We start from the raw sequence: 22,729 nt of genomic DNA, 5'->3' as shown, positions 1-22,729 counted from the left end.
ATATCCCATAGGTGGTCTGTTTCAGGCTCCTTTCTGCCTGTCTGCTCTGACTACCAAGTAGGTGTAAAGGTGGAGAAGAGGTATTTACCTGGATGAGATGAATACCACATTTCATGCCTTTCTCCTTCCTCCCTATGATTATCCCTTAGATGGTTCTTCAGGCCAAAGGCTGTGTTTTGCTTATCAAAGTTCTGCTTATCTGTACTGCTCTGCATCCCCCCATTGAGCTACCTAGCTGGAGCCCTGTGATCAATACACCTGCAGCAACCTGTGATGTTGGGTTGTGTCAGCCCTGACATCACACAGTGAACAGTGGGGGTGATGAAAAGTTACCTCTGGAGTCTTCAGTACACAGTTTCTCTTCAGGATCACTTAAGATAAAGAGAAAAGGAGACTTGGTTTATATTGAACCAGCATGTGGAATAACAATGCTATGGTTTCTGCTTTTACACAGGAGGATTTAATGATACTGCCCACTGCCTACCAATATAAACCAAACATTGACCACCTTGTCCCTCACAGTCCTATTCTACCTCTCCCACTATCAACTGACCTACCAGGAAGTGCAGTTGGGGAGGGAGACACACTCCCTGCTGTCCTCATCAAAATATGGCTTGTCAGGACTGCACTCCAGGTAACAGCCTGGAAAGTTAAAGTAAACACAGCATTCTTAGTCTGCTTTGCAGAGAGCCAGGAAAAACACATAAATACCTCTATCAGATGCAGATTTGGTCCCAAAAACAAATGTGATCCCAGTATGAATATTCTTTATTCAACCAATTATTTTTCCAGGTTCTGTTTCTCCTTCTCTCCCAAATTTTTAATCAAATGTATTTCTCAACAGGTAGCTATTTGACTTCTTATGACTCCTTATCTCTCTTCTTATCTCAGATTTAAAGCCAACAGGCAAATTATGCTATGAACGGCATGGGGAATCAGCCCAGGCAAGGCATGGTCAATGGGGCAAATGGGATAAACTTTCAGCAACCTTGGTGCTCAAGACATTTAAAACCAGACTAAGAGCTTCAACTCCCACAAACTGCATCAAAGTAAAGCACGAATTACCTTCTAAACTGTACAGCAGGTTCCCACATTTCCCTTGTGGGTTCCTGCAGGTCTTTAGACAAGGGACTCCACAGGGTTTATAGAACCACTCATGTTTGTCAGGTGGATTGTAATAATCACAGAACACAGCTGAAAGAGAAGAATAAAATATCCTCCAAGTCCCAGACCTCTTGTAAACAAAAGCTCATGAAGTTAAGCATGCCCAGCAATGACAGAATTCTGCTCTTCTTCACCTCCCACGTGCCAGAGGGAGGGGATGGAGCACTGGTTTGCTGTGTACATTTTCAGTGCAATACTCACGACAAATGGCAGGAGTTCTCCAGTCAATGCAGACACCAGCTCTGCTGCAGCTCCTGGAATAGGCAGCAACTGAAGTACAGAAACACTCACAGTCCCCCACACTGTCACAGCCACAGAAGTCAGAAATACAGGATTCATAATAGGGTATTGGGTTCACCTGAGAAAATACCAACAGCTGTTACCACAGGGCTGCACTGGGCTGTAATGAGAGAAAGGGCTCTGAATTTCTGCCATCCACTGGCAGTTTCTTTGGCAGAACCAGGGTGACTGGGACAGATTGGAGTTGCCATGAAAGTTATGATATTTTTGCAGCAGGTAGTTTTCTGTTTACACCTGCCTGGTTAAAACTGGACTCTACACTTTCTGATTGTCCTGTGTGCATTTGCACTCAAATTATCTTTGTGATTTCTGCAGAACTGAATTACCTTGTTTTGGGTTAGCACAAGTACATAGTATGTGCACTTTCTGGCTGAACAATAGTGTTTAAGCAGGTATAGAAGGAAATCCTGTTTCCGGTGAATGTCATGTCTATTGTGTTTCAAACTGTGCCCAAGAAGGAAATGAGGCCAAATTTGCTTTTTAAATGGCTTATTAAATTGCCCTTAAGTTTTTTATAAACATTCTCATTAAGAATTAGTGCTCTTGTTTCTGTTTACATTAATTCAAATTGTGTCTAAAATAAACCAGTGATTCTCTTTAGGTAACTTCAATAAACTTTCCCAAGGATCCCCACACAAACAGTTCTAACCCTAACTTACCTCTAGCTTTTATAAACTGATACCTAACTTTTTACTTCTGAGGGCCACTATTATCCCCTTTGTCTTCAGTTGCTCAAAACAAGCAATGATGTTTCCTCAGTCCTGTGCAAGAGGATTCCTCAGACATAGCTTTTTTTTTTGAGGTTTTGAGAGAGGCAGCCCTTGCACTCAAGGATGCTGTGCAGTAGCCTTTAATAATAAAAAACTGTGCACAAGTGTTCTGTGTGCCAGAAACAAATACCCAGTGTGAAACTCCTGAGGGTGAGAGGACAGGATTACCTTACTGTGACAAGGTTCAAAGATACTACTCTTAATGATGCTACAGTGCTTCTGTCCCAGCACAGACTTGAAAGGCTGATCAGCACAGAGGTCTGTCATGTTTATATTTGAGCAGGTGCTTGTTATCTTCCAGCTGTTCCCAAACTCCTGGATGCTCATCTCCACAGACTGCCCTCTGGTAGTGAAGTCGTTCGTTGAGCGCCCGTCGAAGTCTCCACACAGGCCACAGACTTTTCCCTGGGTGATTTGGGTAAAAGGGTTGGTTATTCTGAGGCCACTTTTACACAAAGAAGCTATAGAAGAGGCCAAGGTAAAATGGCTGCAGATTTCTAAACAGTTATCAAAATACAGCTTTAAAAAGCTGGAGTTCAAGTGAGCGGATCACTCTGTCAGGTCTCCAGTACTGCCAAGTGTCTGACTTTTTACTTCTAGCTCCAGGTATTTGGGAGCATTTCACACTGACTGAACAGTGAAATAAAACACAAGATAAGGCACTGCTTCCTTCTTCTTGTCCACTGAACTGAATTCTTTTCCAAGCCCTGGTTTTCAAACTGGTGCTCCACTTATAGAACTTTGTATGTGTAATTTTGACTTTGAAATCTCTCAGTCCATCTCACACCTACCTGGAAAGCTGGTGCCACATGCACAACAACAGTGGTCTTCTGGTCCCACATGAAGTTCATCCCTTGATTTGTTTCAATCACAATATAACCTCCTCTGAGATCCACTTTGTAATTCTTCTTAGCTCCTGGATCAGTGGCTATCTCCTGAATTCTTCCTTCCAAGAGCCTGATTTCACTGCTCTGCAAGGAGCAGATGCATTGCATGGAAGGAAACAGAATAGAACACTTAATGCAACAGCATTGCTATTCTGCCTCTTGTCCTTTATCTCATTTTTCCCTGGTGTTTACATTACATCTTGGTCTATTGCCAGACCCCCCTGAGACTTACATCACAGCCAGAGGAATTGTCCTCATTCTAGATGAAATCTGTTTTGCTGGGTGCACAGCCCATTGGGCATGCAGGACCTCCCACTGTCACTCTGCTTTATTCCACCATCCCCTCACCACCCACTGTGGATTAAATTTCTTTGTGTACAGTTTGGGGAAATGCTAAACCTGAGCTGGAGGGAAGAAACGCTTCTCCCTGTGGTTCCATCTGCCCTGTGCTCAAACCATGGGACAGAAACACTTCTCTAAAAACTTTCCCACCACTCCTACCCCACTCATGTCACAGATGCAGATACACAGGGACACACCTCCACCTAACTGAGTGCTGTGGGCTCTTTGCACTCACTGCCTCACCTGCAGAAGTCTCCAGCCCTGCTAACACCAAATATTTAAACTTTTCCCACTTGTCTGCCACTGCTTTCTGGCAGTTTCTCTAGAAACAACTGAGTTGGAAGATCAGGGAATACAACACTAGCTGCTGCAAAATCCAGACTACAGCTCCTCAGTCATAACCAATTTGAGACAAACCTCAAAAATCAGTGTGATCTTTAGGGAGCAGATGGAAAGTGACTTCCCACAGGCATTGTTCTGAATTACAATGCGGAAAGTTCCAGCGTCCATGTTATTGGGGCAAAAATCCTTAGAAAAAGAAATTACATTGCATTAGATCTTTTCAGGCAAGCAGACCAGACTTTTAACATTTCTGGGAGTTCTAAGTCTGTCTTCTGCTCTATTGTCACTTTCTTATTCACCAAAACTCTGGGCATTTTAGAAGATTCTGATGGCTGCTGTCCTGGTGCAGGTTCATACTTGGACAGGAGTTTTGAAGAGAAAAGGAAAAAGGAAAACATTGAGCTTTTAGTAACACCAGTCACAAACTGCCAAAAAGATCGGGGTTTTTTTCCTTAAAATTAGCAAAACCAACTGTAATTTGGGGGTGACAAAATGTCTCACTGAGCACTGTCTCATTACATGCAATTATTGCACATCTCTGCTGGTTTCTAACACACAAAAATACTGTCAGTCTTGGGTGGCTGAAACACTGAGCTTCCCAACACAGCACCAATTACTTTCCCTTGCAGATGCTTAATTACACCAGGAAGAGTTAATCATGTGGGATCACACAGTGCCCTCAAGTGTCACTTCTGAGAGTCAATTGCTCTGGTTTTATGTGGAACATCTCACTCTACTTGTGGGTACAATGGGGGCATAGGTTCTGCTCATCAGTGTCAACTATTTTGCATGGGGTAACTCTTTAATTACTCAGACTATACACTACAGTGTAAGTTGTGAAAAGCAAATGAAAGTGAAAAAAAAAAATTATACCTGAGCTAGGATATAGTCACAGTCTCCCAGGAAATCAAACTTCTCTCCATCAAAGCTCATGTAGTGCCCATTTCCATACACAGTGCAGGTCCCCTTGCAGGGATTGTCCGTGCAGTTCCACTGCCTTTTGTTACAGGTGCTGGGAGGGGAAATGCAAAGAATCACACTCTGTGTATGAATCATGGTTTCACCTTAACCCCAAACAGGGGTAGAGTAATTCAAAGTTTGCCTTTTGCAATACTTCAGAGGAAGCAATAATCTCTCCCCCTTCCAGGCTTACCCTCTTACCCCCAGGCTGTTCTGAGATGCTTTACTAATCACAAGAAAATCAGAAAGGTCATGTTTAGCAACAAGACAAATTTGAACTTTGTCCATTTTTACTCTTTTTTCCTTCAGATATGTTTAAAATCCTTAAATATTGGCAGGAGGTGGGGATTTGGCAGGTAAATTAAAGGTAAAGAACTGAATATTTCTGCCTGTGAGGCACCACGAGGTCAGTTCTGTTCCTGACTACAGTGGTGTGAACCACTACTATCCCAGTCTCCCCCTGACAAACTTTATCTCCAGATCAGAGGGGCCACAGGCAGAAAATTTTAGCTGTTATACCCTTGGCACAGACACTGGGACTTTTTTCCCATGCGTGCAAAGTTCTCATAAGAAAACAAAGCCTTCCCTAAAATAAAACCTCTTAATTGCCTCTGTGATACCAAGAGCTGCTTGTCGGGGTTTGCTTCACGTGGTAGATTTGATTGCTTGTACCAGTGGTGATCAGACCCAAGTGCTTCTGGGTCTTATTTTCTGTGCAGCATCTTTTCAGGACTATCCAGTTTCATCCTCACTAAATAATGGGTAAGGATTCAAAGCATTTTACTCACCATACCAGTGATAACACTGGTTATGGCAGAGTTACACCAGCAACTGGAGCAACTAAAGCATGCATTTATCTTACTTGAGAACTATGTCCCCAGAAGTGCCTACAAGTCACTGCAAGGTGATTGTGGTGTCCCCTCTAAGCTCAGCCCTTTTCTGGGGTTTGGCTGAGCCCAACAAACACAGACAGAATGCATTCCCCACTGTAGCTACAGAGCAACTGTGCTGAGGCTGGTACTTCTAAAGCTGGTGTGAAGTAACTTTGCAGAAAAGAATGGAAATTATTTGACAGAAGATCTTGGTACTTGTTCTCCCCAAAGTGGAGGCTTGTACATCATGTTGCAGAGAGGAAATGTTCTCCCTTTTGTATTTACTAGAAGCCTGACAGATTGTCCTGGTTTGGGCCAGGATAAAGGGGATTTTCTGTCTTGTCCTTTTGCTTTCAGCTCAGTCTCTTGTAAGCAGCTGCACTGCTGAAATTCACAGCAAGTTTCTCAGACAGTGTCTGCTTCTAGGACTGATCCCACTCCATGGTTATAGTTCCAGCCAGAGCCTGGTGTGCAGAGCCAAGGACACTGCTCAGCTCTGAGGAACATTTTACCCTCCAGGAGGAATAAAGAGGTCCCACCTGCAGCCTCCTTTGGGGAGGAAGGGACAAGAGAGATGCCAGAACTGACCAAACAGAGGATTCCATCCCATACACCTCATCCTCAGGAGAAATTTCAGGGATCACCAGGGTCAAGCCAGCTTCCAGCTTCCTGCCCTTCCTGCCTTTCCTGCTTCCCTTTCTTCACCCCTTCCCTGGTTGCTTCAGCATCCTGGGAGGATCCCATCCCTTCCTCTGCCTCTGCTCCTGATCCATCCCAGCCTGAATCTCTGTGTTCCTGCCTCCAGCTCCCAACTGCTGCTGACCCCAGGATTCCAGCCTGGACTGTCCCAGGGCTGCCCTGCAGCCTCAGTGGGGATGGGAGAGTTACTGGGGGAAAAGGGAGGAAGGAACTTGGGATCAATTTTCCTGTATATTTGTATAGATTTAGTAATTTTTTGCTGTTTATCATTCCTGTTTCATTAAAGCTGTGTAGTTCAGTTCCCAACCCATCAGTCTCTCCCGTATTCTCTCTCCTTTCTTTATCAGGGAGGAGAGAGAGATTAATAGAGAGAGAGCAGCTGTTACTGGGTCTAATTGCCAGGGCAGTGTTAAACCCTGACACAGATGCAGTAATGATGAGGAAGGCTTCACAATAGAGGGAAGGCTTCACATCCTGCTCCATGGCCACACCATGCACTGAGAGTCTGAATAACCTCTGGCACAAACCAAGGCCTCCTGGAAACCCTTACCAGGTATTGCAGTCCACACTGATGGTTTCTCCAGGTTTATAGAAACGTCCCCCATGGACACATGGGCACTGATCTTTGGGGATACATCCCCCACTGCCATCCAGCACCAGCCCATCTGGACACATGCAGCCAGAAACACATTCTGTGACATACTGCATATGTAAAGAGACAACATAAGGGAACTTGTTAATGCACAAAAAGTAGAGGGAACAAGCAGGGGGATGGATGTCAGGCTTTTGGAATTTCTTTAAGATGCTGTAAGTAGCAGTGCTGTAACTAAAAGCATCACAGTTATGTTAGCAATAAAGCAGTTGGTCTGTGAACAGCCTGACATGTTACCATCAGCATGTGTTAAGGAGAAGCACACAGGCAGAACCGTGTCCCACACTCCTGCTAGGGGGTGAAGTCCTTACACAGTGCATGTCCTGTGTCTTACAACTTTTCTGACACTCTGATCCAGTTGCTCCAGGACCTGCAGAGCTGCAGTTGAAGTAATACATAGGAGCTGGGCAATCTATAGGGGGAAGAACACATTTGATAAAGATAATTTAGTGATAACAATAAGGATGCTGTCATAAATTGTAAAACAAAGCGGAGCATTTCAGAACATGTGGATCACATTTACAATTTCTATTGGCTTTTGGGTCTGCCCACCAACACTGGGTTAGAAGGAGGGAGGTAACTTCTAAGCTTTGGGAAATATCTTCATATTTTAATGAACTGAAAAGTCTGATAACATTTTTACAAAGACAACTATAATAAATAACCAGAACATTTGAGGAAAAAGGCAAAAACATACAAAATACTAAAATGTTATAGAAAGTGAGAGACAGCAAAGAGAATTATTATAAATACCAGCTGACTTCATAAGGCCATTATTTTAAAAAATCTCACCTTTTACCAGGACAGTTTCTCCAATGCAGTCTAATCTTCCTTGAATGCATTTGCTAAAAAGATTGCATAAAATGAAGCACATCAGCACTTTGCACATTTCTCTCTTACTGGAGGGGAAAGGCACTGCAAACTTCACTAGTCATAGAAATAAAAAATTGGTATCAAAAGGAATATTTGGTACAGCTCTCAGGTTCACAGACATGCCCAGAAGGAAGATTAAGACACCCAGATTTTAAATACCCTTTCTTCATCTCCACTGGTTTCCTGTGTGCTTTCCCAAACCAAGTTTTTCCTAAGCATTTATTTTTCACCCTGTGAGATATGACTAATATTTTCTAAAATAAGAGACTTCTTAAATTATTAAATGAATATGCATTTATTAGTTTAGAATCCTCATTAAAAATATGGGGGTCGAGAGATATTATGATAGACATCTAAAGATACAAATAAATTGTTCAAATAAATCAGCCTTCCCCTGGTTTTGTTTGTATGACTGCCCTGAACTGGTTGAAAATGAGAAAATGACACTGCAGATGCAAATGATGTTATTTTTAGCATTTTCCCCAACTCAATTTGAAAACTGAGATTTTGGGGGTTTCTTCCTGGACCATTTTTAGTTTCACAGAGTCTTCACAGAGTCTGCAGGATGGTGTGTTGGAGGGTGTTTTTTACTTGGCTTTTTCATTTCCAAGCCAGAAGCTCCCCCAAGGGCCCTGTCTTTTAGAAAAGCTTGATCCCACACTTCCTACACAACAATGAACTTCACATACAGATAGACTGCAAACAATATTCTACTCAAAGTATTTTCAGGTTCTTGTTTGCTAGAAGGAATGTAGGATCTGTGGCTGCACTTCCTACCAGGGGAATATTTGGTTTGGTACAATCTAGCAGAAATTTGTTATTATTCCTTATGGTAAAATGACACTTTTCAAAGATTAGAGAAGACTTTGGAGTCCCCAGTATCAGAAGGACACAGAGCTCCTGGAATGTGCCCAGAAAAGCCACTGAAATGCTCAGAGGGCTGAGCAGCTCCCTGGGAAGCCAGGCTGAGGGATTGGGGTTGTTCAGCCTGGAGAAGAGGAGGCTCCCAGGTGAGCTCAGAGCAACCTCCCAATATCTGAAGGGGCTCCAAGAAAGCTGGGGGAGGGCTTTGTGCATGGGGGGGTAGGGAGAGGACAAGGGAAATGGGTTAAAACTGGAAGAGGGGAGATGGAGGTTGGACATGAGGAGAAATTCTTTAATTTGAGGGTGCTGAGCCCCTGTCCCAGGCTGCCCAGGGAAGCTGTGGCTGCCCCATCCCTGGCAGTGTCTCAGCCCAGGTTGGATGGGGCTTGGAGCACCCTGGGCTGTGGAAGGTGTCCCTGCCCATGCAGGGGGTTGGAGCTGGGTGAACTTTAAGGTCCCTTCCAACCCATTCCATGCTTCTATAACATGAATTCCCCACTGAGCTCTGATGTCCCCCAGGTTGCAGCCTTTGCAGCCATCAGAGCAGCTTACCACATCAGCTTGTCCTCTTGGAAAGAGTTGCCAGGCTGAACAATTTTGCCTTTGTAGTAGCAGGGACAGTCCTCTGGGGTGACACATTTCTCCTCATCGTTGAGGTAGGTCCCTTCAGGGCAGGCACAGCCCTCCAGAGGAGCCACCTGCACCCTGCAGAGAGGATCGGGCTCGTCCAGCGAGCGGCAGGACTGGTTGCAGTGTTTCACACTGTAGTTATAAACCATAGTCTCAGGACACTCTGCAGAGGGATCTTTGCAAGAGAAACAAAATGGATGTATGGTCTTTTCTGTGCAATCAGAGCTCATGAGAAACAGGGCTCATAGGTCACACTAAATTCTGGCAGTGCCAGATTAAAATACACACATGGAGGGACTCCAAACCCAGAATTTAGCAGTCCAGGAAATTTTTATTCATTTTTAGATAGTTCTGAGCTGAACGTGCCTGGGGCAATGGGCACAATGGGAAGCTCCACTTAAACATAAGAAAAAACCTCTTTACTCTGAGGGTGCCAAGGCACTGGCACAGCTGCTGAGTGAGGGTGTGGAGTCCCCTTCCCTGGAGAGATCCAAAACCCACCTGGATGCAACCCTGAGTAATAAGTGCCAGGGAATCCTGCTAAGTGGGAAAGTTGGACCAGATCATTTCCAGAGATGCTTTCCAACTCTGATAGTTCTGTGATTCTGTAAATACTTCCATATTCTCAGATATCACCAATATATTTTTATATATATTTAGTAAAAAATATATATATTTATTCAGAATTCCTACTACTTCACTGTGAGGTGGATAAATGCAGTTAATGAGAGTGATGCTATGGGCAATGTCTGAGACAAGGTGGCTGAGATGAACTGCAAAAAACGTACAGGAATGAAAATACCTGGGGATGCCCACGTGTTCAAACCTAACCCAGCTGAAACTCCCTTTTGCTTCTCTGAGCACTAAATTCACCTCACATTTTCTGCAAGGAAAATGCTTCCTAGGAGCATGAAGTGGCCATGAAGTTATTTTGCCAGGCAGATGTTTTTATGGAATATATGCTTATTCTCTTTCTCAAAGCCTCATTACCTTGGTGACTAATCCCCAAAGGCACTGATTGCCACAGACTGTTGCCCCATATCCCTGCTGGAGGTATTTTATGATGCCTACCACAGATGCCCTGCCTCCAGCCCTTCAGGGACATGCCTGCTGCAGCACAGTCTCTGGAGTAAGTAGAGAGCACACTACACAGAGCAACTTCACTCTTCTCAGCATTACAGGTGTCATACAGACATCTCTAGAGGACAGAAAAGGACATGGGTATTACAGACAACTCACAGAAGAAACAAGGAAACAAACAAGCAATTTGAATAGCAGGCAACCAATATATTGTTTAAATATTTGGAAAAGTATTATTACCAATGAAGCTTCATTTGTAATATTTCTAAGAGAAAATGTTTGCTAAACACGGTGCAAGCCTGAGGAACAGGAAATCAGTTCCAGTCATGTAAATGCAGTGACATTATGTCTACCACTCATGAGCAGATGAATAATAAGAATGATAAGGGCACCTATAGCTGACGAAAGCACTAAGAAACATCTACACCAGCCTCCCAAGAAGATGCACAATCTAGGGCATGTCAAAATATGTCATCTAAAAATATGCAGAACTTACTTAAAGTACTGCAGAGCTATGACTGGCACTTCTGCACTTACCTGGTGTGTAGATAAGATACACCCAATGAAATGACAGGTGCATAACAGCAGGCTGTTTAGTAGGATTCATGTGTAATTACATCTAAACAACCAATTAGGTGAGGATAAAGGGAATTTAAAGCACAAGTTCTTTTAGTTGTGTGGTCAGCCAGTCACTCAAGAGCAGCAGGGTCAGCCTGCATAAGTACTGACTTATCCTGCTTATGGAAAATGCTTCCATGAATCCCGTTTTAAGATCTGGTGAGACCAGCAGGAATACCAGATATTTGCACAAGAAACAGGTTATGACTTTTCCTTAATTGAAAATTGCAAATTCCTATTTTACTTACAGTTAATATGATTTAACACAAGATGCATTTTCTAAGGGAAACTTGGGACAGCTAAAGCATAAGCCATAGTTTTACTGGGACCTGAAGACACACAAAATTTTTGGCAAAATTTCAAGCTCAGGTGTTTTCAGTAATTTGTATCACACACACCCTCCATGTGAATCTTCTCAATTTCTGCAGAAATTCCTTTGCTATTTATATAAATGTAGCAAGTCTCTAGCTCACCCAGCTTACACAGCAGCACTGTAGAGCTGTACACCAAGAGTACTTGTGGGCAGTTTCTAAATATGAGGAGATGAATAAGATTCCACAGTAATTAATGGGATTAAAATGTTGTAAATATATATTCTCCCCCTATACATGTATTTTTAGAACAGTTCAGAGGGAATCCATGGGGCTGAAAAACTCTCAGTTCCATTAAATACAGAAGCACTGACTTGGCTTTTCAAAGAGTGAACAGTTTTCAAAAAGAGCAAACCCATTTTTTCTTATTTTGCTTCTGGATCATGGAACAGAGCTGTCTGTGATGGCAGCCACTTGAATAATTTCAGGGCTGCACACACAAAGGCCCATCTTATCTTGTTGGTTTTTTTTTTTTATGGCAGATAAGTCTCTGAACTAGATGAAACCACTCACTTAAACCAGTGCCTTACCTTAGTGTAGACAGAAGGGTCTAAAACAGAATGGCAGGCAGAAAACACACCACTTGGACTGGACAGAAGAGCACACCAGTGCTGGGCAAATTTTTCTAAAGTGGGGAAAAATATTGTCCATAATCACATAAAGCACATTACAACTTGTATCAGTATTCTTATCAGGTACCACACAGAACTTGACTGTCCTGAAGTGTTCTGATAATGCCAGAAGGAAATATGGGGCATCAAGGTATCAAGATGATATGCACAACTGGATGGGTGACAAGCAGACAAAAGTTTTTAGGTGACAAGCTCCTAAAAGAAAGGTTCCACCTTCCAAATATTAATATTACTGTTGCTGGATTTGCAGAACATCTGTAAGAACTCCCCATTTTCTTTGTTTTTTCCATCAAACTTTCCTAGTTCTTTACAGTCAGGCAATTCCTCATAGTCAAGCAATAACATCCAGGATGTTGTGTGGCTAATAATAATAATAATAATAATAATAATAATAATAAATCAGTGGGGTTATAAGCTGAAGCTTCAGTTACATGTGGCAGCACCCAGGAGAGTACAGCCTGAATCCTACACATCCAAACCCAGTTACAGTGAGAAAGCAGACAGGGCATCTGGTACAGTACAATGCTCCCTGAAGTCAACACTGGTGATAATTTCACTCCTTTTAACTTCAGCACATCTCTAACAACCTAGACTGGATTCAGATTTTGCCCAAACATTGACAACCAAGCCTTAAACCTGAACTGATCTCATTGGTACTCTGTGTGCTTCCCAGGTCATCAGCAAAGATGTTGGCTCTGTCTCCAGCAGTGCAGTCTTTATTTTTTAAAAGCAAAGCTGTCACCCTAAAGACCTCCAAAACCCAATGTCTTCTCTCTAGCAGGAGTCTCAATGGCTCCTTTTGGTGCTTATAATATTTCTAAAGATTTTTTGTTGTTATCTGTCATAAGAATTACTTAGCACTGATAACCCAAGGTTGAAAAGCCTGCTACCTTTATCCACGCTGTTTGAACAAGGATCTTCAAAGCTGTCATCAACATCAAAACAGCTGGCTCTGGTTTTCCATGAGTTACCAAAAGCAGAAGCTGAATCTTCCACAGCTCCAGTGACTGTTCTGAAGTCATCAGTCTGGATGTTATTGAAATTGCCACAAAGACCTCATTTAAAAAAAATTAAAAAGAAAATAAATCACTGTATTAGAGGGAAAAGGAAAGGCTCTTTGCTCTACAATGGTCCTCACCTCAGAGAAGCACATAATCTTTCAGAGATTTCCTGATGTTCAGACAAGTCAGATAGGACCCTGTCTTTAGCATCTAATTACTATTTTTCTGCATTACAGTAGCTTTTAGTGACAGTGCAGAGATTGGAAGCTTCTAAAATGTGTTTCACTGTACACTGGCAGACAAAGAAGGGCCTTCCCCAAAGTTTTACAAGCAAAAGGAGTTGTAAAAAGCAAACCAGAAGGGGTCAGAGAGACAGGATGTAATCCCATTACACAGATAGGGAACAGGAGAACAAAAAGATTAAATGATGTAAACAGCAGACTGGTGACAAAACCAGGAACACAGTCTGCCTCTGACAAGTCTTGGATAAGGTCTGATCTTACAGTTACTCCAAAAGATCTGCCCACACCGAGCATCACAGAGGTTATCTCATTTTCTTCAGCAAACTGAAGGGTTTAGCCAAGATCTTGTTTCAGGAAAGGTACAGACTTAACCAAGGCTGCTAAGATAACAAACTCAATATAAAGTCATATAACTTGTTCAGTTGAAGTAAAAGACAAACAGATATCACCCAGTTTCAGAGAAAACTCAACAGACAGGATGTATCCTACCAGATGTACGATTCTGGTAAGAGTGATCAACTGTGATGGAGAGCTGCATCACAGGCTTCAGTTGTGCTTGAATCCTTACTCCAGTTGAACTCAGAATTTTGATGAAAAATGTAGAGGGTCTGAAAATGGTGATGCCATCTAAAAGGGAAAAAAAAAAAAAAAGTAGCTTCAAATCCTTATGAAGCTGAATAAACAGGAATTACCATTTATCAGTGCATCCAGGTTAACACAGGAATTCCAAGGGAGTCCCAGACCCAGTATCCACCTAAGTCAGATGATCTAACAATGAGAAGGATTGTCTTCTTTTCAGGGAAAGCAGAAAAATTATCTCTGTCAATATATGTGGGGTAATCACAGATTGACAGAATCATCCAGGTTGGAAAAGACTTCTACCACCATGGTTCCCAGCCCATGGCACTCAGTGCCACATTCAGCCTCATTTTAAAAACCTTCAGGGATGGAGAAACCATCCCCTCCCTGGGCAGCCCATTCCAATGTCTGATCACCCTCTCTGCAAAGAATTTTTTCCTAATATCCAACCTAGACCTCCCCTGGCAGAGCTTCAGCTTCAGTTGGATATTAGGAAAAAATTCTTAAGCCCATGCCCTCTTGTCTTACTGAGAGCTGCCTGGGAGAAGAGACCAACCCCCACCTAGTCTAGAGAAGATGTGAAGGAAGACATTTTACCTTTGTTTACAGGAAGCTTCACAATGAAATTGTTCATGTAGATATTCCCACAGGAACATATTTTTATAGTCTGCAGGGGAAAGGAAAAAAAGAAAAAGCTCACAGTAATGAATGCATATGATGTGAGACAGACAACAACCATCTGAGAAGCTTCACTAAGCACTAAGAAGTAGTGTCCTCAAACACAACCCCCTCTGGGGTCACGTAACTCAGTGTCTGGATGCTCAGAGCATGGATAAGATCTCTAGGCCATAAGAAAAAATTAAAAACTCTCTCTATAAGCAACAAGTTAGTAACTGAGTGCTTTCACATACCCAAGAGGTCAGTTACCTTTGTGAGAACTGCATGTGAGATGTGACATGTAGATTTGGATCACGGGAAATGTAACATGCAAAATGAGAGCTGACTCAAAGTCCCTCAGTACCAAGGGACAGAGAAGGTCCCTCAGGAAAGACCCCTCTCACCTTAGAGGGGCTGACCTGTCCTCTGGAGATCCCCATCTTCCTTTAGTGACTATAGAAGGAATAGTCAATATTCCTTCAGTGACTGTAGGAGGAATAGTCAGTATTCCTTTAGTGACTGTAGAAGGAATAGTCAGTATTCCTTCAGTGACTACAGAAGGTCAGGATGTTGGATTTCCTAACCAGGTTGGGACTGCACCAGTTAAACACCAAGTAGTCAGAATGAATCTGTCTAACTTTAGGAGTGCATAAACACCAGCCCTAACTCAGCTTCCACTGGATTCAGATTCAATCATGGCTTAGTCTTCAGCAGGAGAAGACCCAGGCCTTCCCTTGAAAAATTCTACTGCTTCACTCATTGCAGTAGGAAAAGCCTCAGGACTCAGAACTGCTGTAAAAAGAAGGGGGTCTTGCTTTGTAGAAATCTCCATCTTTCAAAAAGAAACAAGAGAAAAGTCTAAAGTTGTGAACAAGAGAGGGAAAGACTCTTGCTATATCTTGAAAGATAATTTTTAGCTAGCTAAAGAAAATGGAAAAAACAAAACCTGAAAGAACTGGAAAGGAAATTAAACTCTTGTAGCACAAAATCAATAAACACAGGCACCACATCATCTGCTGGTATTCACCTTGCAGCCTTAGGATTGCCACACACCAAAACGAGTCCACAGTGTTAGAGAAATTCTAACTTTGAACCTACATAACAATGACATATTTTGTATTACTAATTAAAGCAAGTTACTTACAGTTCTTCCTAGTGTGACCAATACATTCTTTAAGCAAGTCATTGTCTTTGATGTCCCACACTGGATCATCTCTCCAATCACCACAAATGTGTCATCAGTATTCTGGGAAGACATGAAAAATGGGTGTACATACATTGTTCACATGTTACATGAAGGGAAAAAAGGTGTCTCTGGAAGGATAAAATGGAATAATGAAAGCAGGGGAGCACTCAGTTTCTAACTGCAAGCTCCTGCTTTTCATTGCCAAAATCCATCATGGTCACTCTCCTTGCTCTGTACTCTGCTGCCTTGCTGTCAGACTGTGGAATTCTTCTTTGCAGACAGTCACATGGAATTCAATCTTTTTGCCAGAAGTTTTGCTTATCACATTCTTTTTGACAGTCACACATGAAGACAGCTTCAGGAGAAATGCTGAATGCACTACTTTTATTCAGTAAGAATAAATTATCCAGTAAAAAAACTCAGTATGTTTAACTATGTTTTAAGCTGCAAAACTTTGATGCTAAGCACCAAGCAGTTGACTCACAGTCCATTGTGAATGTGAAAATGTAGGGGGAAAATTTATGTCTGAGAATGTGTTGAAGTGCTTTGGTGAACTGGTGCCATTTAGTCAAGTCACCCAAAGCTCCAGCACAGCTTAATGCCTCATGATGCTCAGGGGATTGGAGTGAGATGGGAGGTTGTTCATACCTTAGCTAAGACATAATGGCAGTTGCCATGAAAATTGAACCTCTTGTTATCAAATGTTGTTATATGGAATCCTCCATCTATATTGCAACTTCCAGAACAGGGTAGAGAGACACAGTTCCAGTGGCCTCCTTTGCAAGTGCTGTGCAAAACAACAACAAAAAAATGAAACAGGTAGAATAAACAGAGCTTTAAAAGAGCAGAAGTGACATAACACCTCTGAGTCTGCACAGATGGTACCCTCTTTTTAGCTTGTAAGTCAGCTGGTTATTAAATTGCCATGGGAGGAAGATTTTATATTAGGCTCTTAAAATGTGAAGGTTAAATGCCTCTCAGTGAGAGAGTTAACTGCACTGGGCTTTGAACTACCTCCTTCAGACACTCAGTTGGTCAAGCCAGAAATGTTTTTCAGGGTCTGAGTTGTTTACTTGACTTTATAAAAGAAGAACTTCTTCAAGAAGGATCTTGCAATACCACTTGGACCAGGGGAGGCTTAGACTAGATATTAGGAAGAAATTCTTTACTGAAAAAGAAGTCAGGTGCTGGAACAGCCTGCCCAGGGCAGTGGTGGAATCACCATTCCTGGAGGCATCAAAAAGCTGTGTAGATGAGGCACTTCAGAACATGCTCTAGCAGCATGGTGATTTTTTTAACATTTTTTTTCTGGGTTGATGGCTGGTGATCTTAGAGGTCTTTTCCAACTGTGACAATCCTGTGTGTGCTGTTCTGTGTGAACATTTTATACCATGGCTCAGCAAATTGCTGGTGCAACAGTTGAGCAGCTTATTGTGGAGAACCTGAGATCCTGAACAGTTGTAATTCTTGGAACTGTGCACACAAGAGAACAGCCCAACCACAACAGCTCAGGTTTTGTGAGGAGTAAGTGAGGATGTGGCTATTTGGGAACCACCCAGAAGCCATCAATTCCAGTTTGTCAAAATTGCAGGTTTTGAGGAGTATTTCTTCAAAATGCAGAAAATATCCAATCCAAAGGGGTTTTCAGAACATCTGACCTACTCCAGCATGCACCACAGCATGTTTATTGCACCTTAAAGTAAAGGTTGTGCCTACAGTTAAGAAACAATGATGTCACAGAAGCTCAAATAACACATACAGCTGTTGGCTCACTAAATGGGTATCAAAGTAAGAAATAAAACTGTTCAGGGAATAATGTACCTAAAGTCTTATCACCCTTCATGAGTGGAGATGGGTTCAAGCAATAGGGTTTTTTCTGAATCAAATCATTCTCAAGGATCAGGATTTTTGAGATCCAGGTCCTGAAACAGCATATTTTAGATCTGGAGGTGGTGGGAAATGTAACTCTCTACCATGGTATGGCCAATGCCTCTGAAATCACCAGTGAAATTTCTCATTTTTCTGCATTCTGAAACCTTGAGTTTTCTCCAAAAATTCCAAGACAGGGTGGTGACTATGTGAGGGTGAGGACTACCTCTAAGTTTTCCTGCACCGTTGAAATTCAGACCCAGGTTTTGCATTATAATATAAAGAAGAGTTAAATATATATATATAAATATAATATTAAGAAGAGTTAAAAAAAAAAAAAAGAAAAAGGAGGAAAGAGCAGAATGCAACTCATCAACACTCTGGAATGAATGTCTCTGCCTTGTTTGTGCAATCAGGTTGACAACAGTACCAGTTTTGGCAAGGAGTGGAGTAAGTCCCTCCAGATGAGTAGACTTTGCCTTGAAACATACAGGGGCAGCTGTCTCTGGGGATGCATTTTTTGCCACCGAGGTCATCAAGGATAGTTCCTGTTCAGACACATTGGCTGATTAATATTCCTTTGATGAGTCTGGGAAACACCGTCAGGGAAGATTAGAGTAAGGAAAAAACTTTGGATTATTGCATTTCTGTAAGCAAAGAGGATGTATTTTAAGGAAAACACCACACCAGGCACTTTCAGGTGTTAATGGATGGAAATAATTTCTACCAGAGCTCAAATGAATGCAATGCAAAACCTAAAGAAAATGCCAGCACTTTACTGCAATTTGTCACTGTGAGTAGAATTATCAAGCCCCAGATTGCAAGGATGTGAGCCAGTTTTCATCCTTTTCTAATAGTGACTCTGACTGAAATCAGACCCTCGTCTTAGCCTCTACTTCATGTGCATTTATATCACATCATTTAAGCTACAGCAAGATCCAGTCTCATCACAGAGAGACATCTCACCACAACACCTTCACTGGAATTCTTACTGCCTAGAGAGCACCTCTCATCTTTCCAAATCTGTACCATTTTTTTTCCTCTCTAATCCTTAGAAATATTTCCATTCTCTCTTCCAGTGGCAGGATCTAATATTTAGAGATCTGGTTCTTCCAAGAAGAAATCTGTTAAATTATGCTAGAAGAAACAGTTTATTAATTCAGGTGAGGGCAAAATGTTTATGAAAAAAAAAAAGACACTAAGTGAAAAGGAACAACCTCCATCTTTGTCCCTTGATATGTGTGACCCCACAGAAGAAGTGAACTGCCTTACCTGGAGGGCAGAAACAGCCATCTGTACAGGGGGCTTTACAGATCTTGCTCCTTTCTGGGTCAGCACACGTGTCAGCACACGAGTTTCCACATTCCATGTACTCCATGTTGTTTGGGCATTCCTGGTCTGCAGGACCAAATGAAAACAGGATGTGCTACTGATGGATTTCTAGGAGCTCTCAAACCATTCTATCACTACCCAACTCCTTCTGCCACCTTTTCCCTCACAGCTTTCTATCCAGGTGTGTCACAGGTTTCTTTAACCTCTAAAGGAACTTTTTATGGCCTTTTACTTCATCTTTGGGAGACAACAGTACTGATGAAAAATAAGAGTTATAGCACATTATTTTACTTGGTCAAGGGTGGCTGAAGTAATGATCCAAGCAAAGGATACCCAAACCATTTATGGAGTCATAATAGTTTATCTTTGTCTGAAACATCTGTCATTCTGGCATTTATTTTCTATCTCAATCCACAGCAGCAGTCTGGGAGAACTACTTTGTAGCCTTCCTCCTGGAATTAGAGGGATTTCCTGCTCAGTAGCTTCCACTGCTGAGGGTGGCAACACAGGATATTCTAAGGGTAAACACATCAGATTCCACAGGGCCTTCTTCTGACTAGATACCAACATTTAAAGCAAGGCTGTTCATGAGTTCACTCTGCACAGTAAAGTTCAAGAAGATCCAGAGATATTTTAGCCATAAGGGGGACAATATTAAAATAATTTTCCTCCTTAAATTAGAAGTGTTAAATTTTTAGAAGCTTTCCCATTAACAATGGTTCTGTCAAAGTACTTCCACAGACTGATCCACAGTAGTTACCAGAGCTCCTGGTTTTGCTCTGCTGGGATCAGAACACATGCAGACATATCTAACCTGAAAAACATGTCCAGAGCAGCAGTTACTCACAGCAAAGTTCTTTGGTTCTCCATTCCCCAGGGTCTCCCTTCCTGAGGACACAGTCTCTGGAGTACTGGTTTAAAGTGCTGCATATGCAGCTGGAGCTCAGGTCAGAGTGAGAGGAATTAAGTGCACAGTGGCACATATCCTCAGTGCAGGTCTCCACGTAGTCATCAAATGCAACAACTTTGGGGCAGTTTCCAAAACGGGACATCAGTTTTTTGCATTTTTTTTTCTGTAGAAAAGAAAGGAAGGAAAAGAAAAGCAATACTTGATACTTTATCAACTTTCAGGTTTAGGGATGTGCATCCCATTTTTGATTGCACAGTCAGGGTCACAGGATAATTCAGGTTGGAAGGGACACCAGGAAACCATCCACTCTTCATTTTCTGTCATGAGACCCTTTTCCTTGGAACAGAAGCTGTCATCCAGCTGTGCATCTTCCCACTATCTATTTCTGTAACACTACAACAGGATATTCTTTCACCTGTAAGATCAACATGTGGCTCAGATTCATGACTAAACACTGAAAACTTCAGTTCAGTGGATGCTCTGTAATTAACATGTGTAATTAACACTTGTTTCAACACAGCCACTTCTTGGCCACACATACTTACATATTTACTGCATCTATCATCTTCCCTCCTGGGGTGTCTTCCTGTCTGGCCATCTGGAGTCACATCAGCACACTTCTCTGATGGATCCTCTACTTTGTGGAAGTTCCCAAACTGCCTCGGATGCATTTTATATCCTGAAAAATCCCCACACAAATCTGAGTAATAGACTGTAACTATTTAGATGGGCTAGAAAGGTGGGCTATTTAGATAGGCTATAAAGATGAACTTAATCTTTAGGCTCTTGGGTTGGTATGATCTTCACCAATTGCCCAAATTTTACCAGAATAAATGTTACCATATTATAGATGACAGCCTAATATAATTCCTGTTGAGCTAGATCCAGGAATTTGGCACACTTGCATTATAATTACATGAAACTCCTGATGTTGCTCTTGCACTTAATCACTTCCAAAGATGTTTGCTGTGGGTGCATTTAAGCTGACAGAGTTCTGTATCTGATGGGCAATGACCAAACATCAGAACTTAAACTACAGCCTCAGGTGATTGTTTGGAATCATCCGGAAATCCCTTGCTTTCCACAGGCTGGAGAAGATGGGAAGAGGGAGCAGGACAATGTCAGGCATGCAACACGTGTATGTAACCATCACAGGAGCTACAGGAGTGCATTTTCCCAAAGCTGCTAGAGACTTGATCCTGGATGTGGGAAATTTTTCTGGAAAAATGTGAAATTTATATATTTTTAGGGAGAGTCTAATCTTGCTACTACTAGCAAATTAGTACATAAATTGCTGCTCTCTGATTATTTCTTTATTTTAGACTTAGTAGACAAATTTCTGATCATATCTGTTCTTCTGTACTGGATCAGGCCCTTAACTAAGTGCAGCCCTGAGAGAATTACTCCCACAAAAGAGTTCTTTTCAGTTTCTTTGCTACTAACTTTTCTGGAAACAGAAACCACATTAAAGTCTTGAGCTCTGGGAGCCATGTGATTTGCCAAGGATCTCAATTGACATTAAGTATAAAAAAGTTCCAAGAAGAGCTGCTCCATGCAGAAATGGGATTTTTTAAATTTTCCTGATAACTTTTTCTCAAGGGAAAAGAGTCTGAAAGTGAAAAGATATTTTGGACCTTGAGTAGATGTTAGCCTGGGCAGGCAGACTGACTGCTGCCTGTTAGCCCAGGTAGAGGGATGTATTCAGAGCAGGAAGAAGGGACTTGGGAGGCATCCCACTGGTCCCTGGGAGCCTGTTATCTGTGGAACCAGATGCATAAGAGCCTGAGGTTTTCACAGCAATGCTTCTCACCTGGAAAGCATTTCTTCAGAAAGTTGGAGCCAGCTTTAGTTTTTCTCTACTGCAATGGTGAAGTAAATGCAGCACTATGGCTAAGATGCATTCAAGAAGTTTAATAAGGAATATGAAAATGAGCTACACATCTACCACTAAAGTGATATTTTTAATAAAAGATCAGGATTCTTTCCCAATGGGTGAAGTAAATACTTTCCCAGTGACTTAAGAAGTTTAGGTATTACACAAAGGGTAATTTTGGCTCCAGTCCTGCAGCTCATGCCTCAGGGTGCAGATTTCTTCCTGCTGATACAACCTGGTGCAGGACTGAAGCCTCAGCTGTTTGCTCTGCTCTCCTCTTTCCAGTTCAGTGCAATATCTGAAGGTGTCAGGGGATGACACCAAGGTTTAGTGCTCAGTTTGGCAAAGATCCTCAGGGAAATCTCTCTGCTCAGTGACGATGCTTTCATTTCATTAAAGAGGCACAAAATAGTAACCCTGGATACCTAACTGTGAAATGATGAAAATGGAAGACAGAATATGCACTCATGCCTTGTTTGAGATGAAAAGTTTCTTTAAGTTTGCTACTTTTAATGAGAAACCTGGCAGTTTTGCTGCATGATAGCCAGGCAGATGTTTAGGACTCTTGCATATTTGCAGAGGAACACAAATAATCCCAGAACCCCTTGAAACACATCTCCTGGATGTGAAAATGTTCATGTGTTTTTAAGAGTGTCTGTTAGGAAATCTGAAACACTGCTAAGTGGGAACAGGTATCAAGTTTTGTGTCACAGGTTAACATTTCTAAGTGGAAAATTCTGTATTCATGGCCTACCATCCATAATCAAATCATTCTTCTCATTGCCATCATAGTTCCCACACAGACCACATATTTTCTCTTTATATGTTTCTTCCAGGTCCAGCTACAAAAGAAAAGAGGAGATCCAGAGTTTAAAGGCTTTGGCCCACAGCAGCATAATGTTGCAAAATGTTGACAATAAAAAAGCACAGTGCTGCAAACCAGTCCTGAGCACTTTTGCTGCTCTCCTTTTCCATTACAAACCTGCTGTAAAACTTACCTGCAGACAGGCTGAATTGGAACAGG

General features: G+C 42.0%; 1 protein-coding gene across 3 annotated transcripts in view; it reads right to left on the bottom strand.

Moving 5' to 3' along the window:
- The window catches only part of LOC139804609 (mucin-5B), a 43,879-nt gene that overhangs the window by 16,064 nt on the left and 5,086 nt on the right, over positions 1-22,729 (bottom strand). For all 3 annotated transcript variants that reach the window (XM_071762030.1, XM_071762032.1, XM_071762031.1), the window contains 24 exons: positions 22,460-22,547; positions 20,378-20,511; positions 19,770-19,995; positions 18,863-18,988; positions 18,021-18,138; positions 16,370-16,508; positions 15,680-15,781; positions 14,476-14,545; positions 13,789-13,926; positions 12,947-13,111; positions 11,955-12,049; positions 10,427-10,553; positions 9,278-9,530; positions 7,781-7,833; positions 7,300-7,400; positions 6,887-7,038; positions 4,679-4,817; positions 3,881-3,991; positions 3,026-3,205; positions 2,403-2,639; positions 1,366-1,522; positions 1,066-1,194; positions 558-642; positions 334-371 (listed from right to left, as the gene is read on the bottom strand). In XM_071762030.1, coding sequence (XP_071618131.1) covers positions 334-371; positions 558-642; positions 1,066-1,194; positions 1,366-1,522; positions 2,403-2,639; positions 3,026-3,205; positions 3,881-3,991; positions 4,679-4,817; positions 6,887-7,038; positions 7,300-7,400; positions 7,781-7,833; positions 9,278-9,530; positions 10,427-10,553; positions 11,955-12,049; positions 12,947-13,111; positions 13,789-13,926; positions 14,476-14,545; positions 15,680-15,781; positions 16,370-16,508; positions 18,021-18,138; positions 18,863-18,988; positions 19,770-19,995; positions 20,378-20,511; positions 22,460-22,547 — 3,163 coding nt within the window. The remainder of the gene's footprint in view (positions 1-333; positions 372-557; positions 643-1,065; positions 1,195-1,365; positions 1,523-2,402; positions 2,640-3,025; positions 3,206-3,880; positions 3,992-4,678; positions 4,818-6,886; positions 7,039-7,299; positions 7,401-7,780; positions 7,834-9,277; positions 9,531-10,426; positions 10,554-11,954; positions 12,050-12,946; positions 13,112-13,788; positions 13,927-14,475; positions 14,546-15,679; positions 15,782-16,369; positions 16,509-18,020; positions 18,139-18,862; positions 18,989-19,769; positions 19,996-20,377; positions 20,512-22,459; positions 22,548-22,729) is intronic.

Source organism: Heliangelus exortis, chromosome 18 (assembly GCF_036169615.1).
Source record: "Heliangelus exortis chromosome 18, bHelExo1.hap1, whole genome shotgun sequence".
NCBI lineage: Eukaryota > Metazoa > Chordata > Aves > Apodiformes > Trochilidae > Heliangelus > Heliangelus exortis.
The sequence above is the reverse complement of the archived record's forward strand: the minus strand, read 5'-3'. Positions and strand labels throughout refer to the sequence as shown.